The 8,711-nt window shown below is 38.3% G+C and overlaps 1 protein-coding gene across 1 annotated transcript; it reads left to right on the plus strand.

Annotated features, from left to right (window-relative positions):
- Window positions 1-3,022: 3,022 nt before the first annotated feature.
- Window positions 3,023-6,373, plus strand: snrpd2 (small nuclear ribonucleoprotein D2 polypeptide). The gene is made up of 3 exons (XM_079272350.1): window positions 3,023-3,156; window positions 4,141-4,320; window positions 5,935-6,373. Coding segments are annotated over exons 1-3 (357 nt in total). The 5' UTR covers window positions 3,023-3,154; the 3' UTR covers window positions 6,110-6,373.
- The last annotated feature ends 2,338 nt before the right edge of the window (window positions 6,374-8,711 follow it).

Genomic DNA, 8,711 nt, shown 5'->3' on the forward strand with positions numbered 1-8,711 from the left:
ATCGGTTTGTTGTTTTAAAAAACGTCAGTGTATCAATTTAAACAGTCAAATTAAACATTTTTTAAATGTATTGAATGCCACTTGGTCTGCATCTGTTAATTTAAACTATATCCATGTAAACACTGCTGTCCACTTATCTCATGAATTATTTCCACATATATAGGCTATGTATGCACTTGCCAGTAGAAATTGAGTGATGTTTGCCAGCATGTCACAGATTTTGGCCAAATGCCATCATCTGACTTTACCAACAAAATTCCACAAAATGTCATTCTAGAAATAAATTAAATTAAAAACAAAATGATCATTCTGTCTTTTTTTATTTACCAGCATGTTGACCGAGATCGTAATGAGGTGTCTGATGTAATTCCAACAAACTCATTCAAAGATCTAATACATATATTTTTATTCCATTGAGGTGAACTCCTTCAAAAATATAGAAAAGTACACGCAGTAAGTGAAAAATACACTTTAAATGTATTGCATTTATTCTCTTCGACTTTGATACTAAAAAATGGCATTACTATTATAATTACAATTAATGTATTTCTAATTGTGTTTTCTTTTCATCTCATTAAAATCGACTGTTGTTGATTGTTCTTATTTGTGATGTTATTAAATGTTTCTCATCATTTGTGAAGTTGCGGGAAGGAGGGAGCCTTTTTTTTAATGTCAACAGTTCAAATGTGCACCTGAAGCTTTCCTTGAGGAGATATCATGCGCGCAGACTGTGACGTAGCTTCAACACTTGACATTTCCAGTTCCGCTGGCATCACTGTTCACATCTCGTCTCCCTGACATGTACATTCATAGGGAAATAGATGTATGAGGATACAGATTAGAGCAGCTTTCTGGACGGCTGCCTCCGCGAGACAAAAGAGTCTTTATATCAAGAGACCCAAGCCCGTCACCTCTCCAAGACCAGTCACATGACGCCTGTGGTTAAAGCAGACTGGGCTGGATCAGGTAACTTCACTGTTGGCAAACTCACACTCTAGATAGATGCGAAGATAGTACTATTTTCATTACTTGCATGAGTAATTGTGGTCGCAGAAAGCAGAGGACAGAGCTGTGAATCAACAGGTTTATAATGCTAAAATGAGTTGTATACCCTGGGGCAGGGTAAGAAGATATGTTTGCTGTTGTAATAAATAAGCACCTTTTTTGGCAACTCCACTGATAACCACAGAGATAAATCACCCTGCTGATACAGATATATTAATATATGCTGTCACTTGACAGTTGGATTGGGACAATTTGATGCTTATCTGATCATGAAAGTTACATAACAAATAAGAGGGTTTTTTCAGCATGGTTTCTGATCTTGATTGTGTTCACTGAGCACACTTTCTTGAAATCCTGCCACCATTAAGTGAAACAGTTTACAGTTGTAATATTTAAGGGACTGAAACGAGTTGAAAGGAGGGTAGTGTTTATGGGAGAGCAAGGCTTTATTTTTTATTTTTACAATCTGATATATATATAATTTCATTCTTCCCTTGTAAGATTCCATGTAATAATGATAATAATCAAAAAAGTTACATATTCCAAAACAGATGCCTTTTCTGTGAGCCATGTGCAGGGGACACTTGCTCTTTCTCCGGGATTTGTTTTCTCTATCAAAACATATTTTGCAAAACAGAATAGACACCGATATTCATATGAAGATCATTGTCTATTCTAGTAGTGATGTTACCTCTTCACAGAACCCATAAGCAGCTCAAACCTTCACTATTTTGCAACAGAAAGAAAAGAAAACAGTGAAATGTGTCAAAGTGCATCTAAAATAATAAATTCTGAATCAAACAGAGCCAGTCAATTTCTCCCCTATTCCAACCCAAAATCACAGTCCCAAGAAAGCAATGTATTTCACCATAATCATGTGAATAAAGTACGAATGTAATCTTACACATTATTCTGTTGTTTCAGAGTGATACAATTATTCTCCTCTTCTCCATCTGTTTTAATGGTGATAATCTCTGTTCTCTTAATTGGTCAACTGCAAAAGATTATTGCAATCCTATACAGGCAGTGCCACACTTGTGCAGGTGCTTCATAAAGATGTAGTACAGCTCTGGAAAGCGATCCCACACACTCACCTTTCTCAACAGCACACTGTTGCCATTATCTTCTGCAAGTGGCTTCCACAGGTAGATCTGCCACCCAATGAAATAAGGTGGGGGGGTTATACACCCCCAGGCGTCTGCCTGTCTCATGCCAGAAAGCCAATCTCTCAATGTCTTATTGCTGCTGTGTAGATAATGTGGCCTATGTCCCTCTCTCACACACACACACACACACACACACACACACACACACACACACACACACACACACACACACACACACACACACACACACACACACACACACTTTCCCCTGGTTCTTGTTGTGTTAAATAGCAAAACAAAGACTTATCTGTTTGGGTCTGTGTATCACTTTGGCTGCTCCCTCTGCCATCTCTTTTCCTGTGACAATTTCTTGAACAGTATAGGGTCTTTGTGGTTTATGTACTGCATGATATGAATACCACATCCTAAAAAAGAACAATACATATTCATAATATTAAAAAAATATAGTACGGATATGATCTTCTCTTCCTCTTTGGTCTCATTTTGATCGACAACCAAATTCTGCAGAACAGTCCCTCCCTCTTATCACCAGCTGTAGAGGAAAAGGTAGTTAAACGCACTAAATGTAAAAGTAGTCTCCACATTATGGGTAACAATATAGACCTGCGTTACGGTTTTATTATATATGGTTATTATAACTGATGCATTAACGCCTTTTAATGTTGTAGTTAGTCAGCAAAATCACTAACTGTCATTGGAAATACATTGTACAAGACAAATATTATATATTATATATAATACTTTCAAATGAAAGTATAACGTAAAATAAAAGGTATATACTAGAGTACAAGTACGTCAAAATTGTACAGTAATAAAGTGTTCAAACATTGGTTTGAGTGAACATTTTCATTGGACTGTAGTAACCCGGAAGTTATTACAAAACTTTAAAGCGCGTACTAGTTGACCCGGAAGTAGCCTGATCCACGCGAGTGTAGCAGAATCGTCGCGGATACGAAGATAAGATACCCGGTGGAGTCGAGCAGGATACGATCTGAGAAGACTGTTTTCATAAATCAACAACCATGTAAGTATATGTAATGAACAACCGGTCTTTTTGATGGTGGTCATTTTCAGTCTCAGAGCCGGAGATCTGAATCGCAGCCGCCAAAAGCTAACAGTTAAAATGCTAAGCATGTTAGCAGTTCAGAGAGTCGGCTATAAGAGCCAAGGCCAGTTAGCTCGAGTTGAAAACCCCTTTGTATGTATTTTTGATGCTTTGTATACTTCAGCCCAGCTATGTTACAACTATGTAACTCATATAGTATAAAATCTAATGCATAATCTGTTTTTTTGAACTTCTATGGTTCAAAATAGAAAAGTAACGTTAACTTAGCGAAGTCAGAAGTCGCACAATAGCATTGATAGCATAGCTAATTGCTAAAACCAATCTAAACGGTGCAGTGTTTGAGCATGCGTAGTCTTGCATTTTGATTGTTGTTATAGCTTGTAATTCATTTTGAGTCTATATAAGGTCAAGTTAATCGTCTTGCTTTTAATGCCTGCGCCATATACTGCCATTTAACGAAAATATCCAACCACAGTCAATTACGGTGAAATAAACGATTCACATTTCAATTGTTTTATTGGAATATTTCCCTGTAAGTTAAAATCCTCAGTATTAAATGTGTCGAACTGATGAAATTCCTCTACAATCTATTTGATTAATGTTTGTATATGTGTTAGATGGCTGGCATCCTGTGGCAACACATTCTTGGTGGTATAAAATTGAATTAATACGTATACTTTGTTTTTATTTTGTTCTACAAGTATTCACACAACCAGTTAGACATAAAGAAAAAAAAATAAGCAATTAATTCCAAGAAAATGGTAAAACATCTATACAACCAAAGAATGTAACAGAAGATGTCGGCTGAAGGAATAGTGTATTAAGCCTACTATTATTACAAAATACAGCTTTTTTGTGTTATGTCAGACAAAAACTTACTCTACTGCTACCTACCGTTCTGATCATTGCTATTTATAATCAACATTTTAATTGTTCTTTCAGGAGTCTGTTAACAAAGCCCAAGTCAGAGATGACCCCCGAGGAGCTCCAGAAACGGGAGGAAGAGGAGTTCAACACCGGCCCTCTGTCGGTGCTCACCCAGTCGGTGAAGAACAACACTCAGGTCCTCATTAACTGTCGCAACAACAAGAAGCTGCTCGGAAGAGTGAAGGCCTTTGACAGGTACTTATTTAACTGGTTTAGTAGAATATGTAATCAAATGGTTTTGTAATATTTTACGTTTCTGTTGTTTCATTTAATTTAGCTTTGTATTTATTTATTTTTTGCTACCAATAACCAGACGTTGTTATGGTAGTTGTGATAAATCGGATACTTTCAGTCATCTCAAACACCATCAGGACTGCACAAATTTTGAACAGTTAATATTGGATAATTGTCTCCACAATTTAAAACTACAGTGAAAGTAAAGAAAAAAGCCCTAATGACCTTGTTACGCATGGGATGATATGACGTTTAATAGTGAAAAATCCCCATGATCGTAATCCATCGGGTCCTCCTGCATAAATAATGGATTTAAACAAAATAACTGCAGAATGATAATTCCTGTATTTTTTTTAATCGGGCGCTATTTCTGTTAATTCTCCACCATGAAAGAGAGCTCGACAGCTTTTTAAGTGACTCAAGTGACAATATTCCCAAAAATGGAAATTCACCACGATCAACATATTGTGAGTTTTTTTTTTATTTTTTTTTTTTTTTTAAATTGTGATTCATGATAAAGTCGTGTATCGTCCCATCCCGAGTCCTTGTTGTTTGAAATGAATCTTCTTGCCATTAGCTTGAAACATTTTCCTGTTCTCAACCTAAACATTATTTCTGTGAGTTTTGCTTGAATAAGTGTTTCATGTCCGATTCACCTGCAGCTCTTAACTGGATAAACTTGAGATAAATTGCCTGTTTAAGCCTGATGGACCCCACTTGTTCATAAGAAGTTTTGTTCATTTAAATTTTTCAACATTTAAAAAATCCATGGAAAAGAGTCTGGTTTGTAATTACGGATTTAAAATGCTGGTTACTGGGGCTCAGCTGGCGGACATGCCGCTCAACCAGAAACATCTCTAAATGCTCAGTCTGGTGCAGATACATCTTAGTTCTTACAGTGAATTGGCTAAAATCACCTTAATGTCGGCGTAGAAAAAAAACCTCCCTGTGTGGGCAAGTTTCATTCACAAAAATGTTACCAAAGAGCAAAACGAAGACTTTCACATTTTCGGTTCCTGCTGTCGCCAATCAGCAGGCAAAACACGAAGCACTGTCAGTAGTTGAAATAAATATTAATAGTAAAGCTGCCAACGTTGTGCTCAGCAGCGCTGTACTATGACAGACAAATAGAAGGAGTGGTCCTTACATGAAGTTAGACGCATAAAGCATCTTTCTAAAGGACTAATGGTTGTCAGCAACGTTCTAGTCTACAGTAGATGATGTTTCACTGTTTAAAGCATCAGAGGATGATACTGAACAGAGACCGGCTTAAAGACACAGAGACAGCTGTCAAAGTCTGAGAATATATCTACTGAGCGGTACACGGTGCTGTGCCAAAATATGGCTCAAAATCTTAAAAACCTCTGAGTAAATTGGCACGCCATGATGATTCTTAAGTCAATAATTCTCAAATTTGTCCCCTATGGAGACTGTCAGAATGTTATTTACCTAAGAGAACATTTCAAAGTGCATTTCTCTTAAATCATCTGTATGAGGGTTTTATGCAGGAGGCCCATTGTTTGTTTGTTTTTCTTTCAAAGTCTATATTACTATGTTTCAATGATGTCATTTCAGGCACTGCAACATGGTCTTGGAGAATGTGAAGGAGATGTGGACGGAAGTTCCCAAGAGCGGGAAAGGAAAGAAGAAGTCCAAGCCCGTGAATAAGGACCGCTACATTTCTAAGATGTTCCTCAGAGGGGACTCTGTCATCATCGTGCTGAGAAATCCTCTGATCACAGGAAAATAAACTCTTTGTAGGCGTCCAGCTGGATCGGTCAGAGAGCCCTTTTTCATTTTCGTTGAATGGTTTGAAGGCAGTGGACTGAAATGAATGGAAACCTGTTTGTTTTGTTGTTTTGTCATTGGATCACTGCAGTCACTATTGGGTAAGATACAAATAGAGTCAAAATGATGTCTACGTTTTTTTTTGGAGAGCCATTTAGCCACAAGAATACCTGCTTTTGTCCTCTGTATTTTTCATTTTGATAATAAAAGTGATGGATAGATTCAAGTGTTGTGAAGTTGTTTTTTGTTTTCAAGTTGCTCCTGCTTTAATAACATTTAAGACTGGTTTGATTTATTATCTGTCTATTGCACACTGAATCAGATGTGTTGGAGAAAGGTCTTTCTACTCTATTTTTTCTCGGTTCTCCTTGCCGTCGTCCTCCTCCCGCTGCCACCCTTTCACTCTCCCCTGACAGCTTCTTAGGTGTCGGGCTTGATTTCAGTCAGCAGCGCTCAATATGCGACAAACTGCCGTTTAAAGGCCCGCTGCATTATTGATGAGAGCAGATGTGCTGACTGTCACTTCACACCCTCGTCTCGCTCCCATTTCAGGCCGTTCCGCTCCGCTCAGCCCCTCCTGACCACTTTGTTAATTGTCTTAATAGCTTAACAGCTAGTCTCGCCTTACTTCTCTCACAGTTGCCACCTAACCTCTCGCTCTTTGCTGCTCTCAGATTTAGTGGTCAAGTCTACGGGATTTTGATTGTTTGAGTGCATTTTTTTTTTTTAAAGCATGTCTGTGTATTTTATCATTTTGGGAAAGCTAAACGGCACTGATTTTTGAATCTGTGTGGAAATCCCCTTTGGTTTAGATACAGGCCTTGAAATTGCAATACATCGTATCATTTCTGTCTAAAAGCATCTAATTTTCCATTATTAAAATCTACTTCACTGTGACAATTTTCCTTCCACTTACAGTATTCTGCTCTCGTATATTTACATTAACTATTGTACCGTACACAACATGTTATACTCTCAGTGTTGGTCCTACAGCCTCCCTAAGGCCAGCAGCTGTGCTAGATGTGTGTGTGTGTGTGTGTGTGTGGACAAGGCCTCACTGATTTACAGCTCTCAGGTGAAGCCTGCTGGGTCATCAAGAGAATCCACCTGAACACTGACTATGAAATGCAGTGAACTCTCATGACTCGTCTATGACTGATGTAGTGGTACCTATTGCACTCGTGCTCCAGGCAAACCTTGACTTTTAACAAAAGTTTGAGGAGATCGTGTTGCAAGTGCCGGAAAAGTGTGAGCTGTCAGCCCGAGGCGTGAAGAAACACAGCGGCTGCTTTGGGCCCAAATTACTTTACTGGTAGCTTCTTTAATGATTGAGGTCATTTTAATCTACAAATCTAATTGTACGTATGCTCTTTTTTGTTCTTTCTAGTGCAGTTGAAAGAGGAAAACGGGTCAAACTAACAGAAATACTTTGACCTATGATTTTAAAAAGTGATGTAAAAACTATACTCATTTGGCATGGCTGACATCATTTCATTGGTTTTATTTTAAGTTGCTGTAATTGTTTCTTCTATGCGCCTTGGAAATGTGTTGGGGCACAGAAGCTGAAGCATCACCGGGCACACAGTAGAAACATGTTGACACCTTTATGAGCTTAATCTCCTGTTGTACTAAAACAGATTTCCTCCTCGCTGTTCGACAGATGTGATCCAGCTGTGAAGTCTTTTGTTTACACATGGAAAGAAGAGACAGCAGAGAAATCGAGGTAAGATTTGGTCATTTGAATGGAAGGCCCATTCTAATCACTCATATGTCTTTGTATTTGTGTTCAACATGCATTTAACACTGTTTCTACCAGACAGAATTTTGTCTGGACTCTTTTGCTGAAGCCAAATTCATACTCTTTATGAAAAGTGATCCATTGGGCTACAGTTTGTGTGTAAGAATCTACAGTCAGTGCAACGATGAAGGAACCATTTACATTGACAGTATACAGTATGTGTGTGTCCAAAGTTTGGACGTGACTGTCTTTCATGTCTTTAAAATAGATAACGCCAGCTAATAATGCTGAATTACAAATATCCTAGTGGTGCAGGAGTGTGTTGACAGGTCATTTAAATATTCAGACAAGCTGACAAACAGGAGTTTGCTTCAGAAGACAAAGTTAGGGATAACTAGAAAATTGAGCACCAGACGATGCCCACAGAAATTCAGTATCGGGGCCCCAAGAAACTAGAGTTGGCTCTGCAAAGATGTATGGATGATGTGTCACAAGCAAGATTAATATAATCTCACGTTCAGGCTTTTGGAATCAAGTAAAGTTCTGTGTGTGTAGGTTATTTAGGATGAAATCACATCTCAAAATAATTCCCCTCGCTGCAGCATCCTGGGACAAAGCACTGTCAAAAAGCTGGTGGGTCTATTTGGAGATGGCTGAGATAAAAACAGCGTTGGGGACCTCATTTGTTGGGTATCATCGTGCACTTTTCTCATGTTACTGAACTCATTCCAAAGACACATCAAGAAGTCTCTTTCCCTCCAGATTTTGGGGAGGGAGGTGAGGGGGGAGGGGGATCCATGAGCAGGAAGGCAGATGTTTTATTCAG

Source organism: Melanostigma gelatinosum (assembly GCF_949748355.1).
Source record: "Melanostigma gelatinosum genome assembly, chromosome: 7".
In the NCBI taxonomy this organism is placed as follows: domain Eukaryota; kingdom Metazoa; phylum Chordata; class Actinopteri; order Perciformes; family Zoarcidae; genus Melanostigma; species Melanostigma gelatinosum.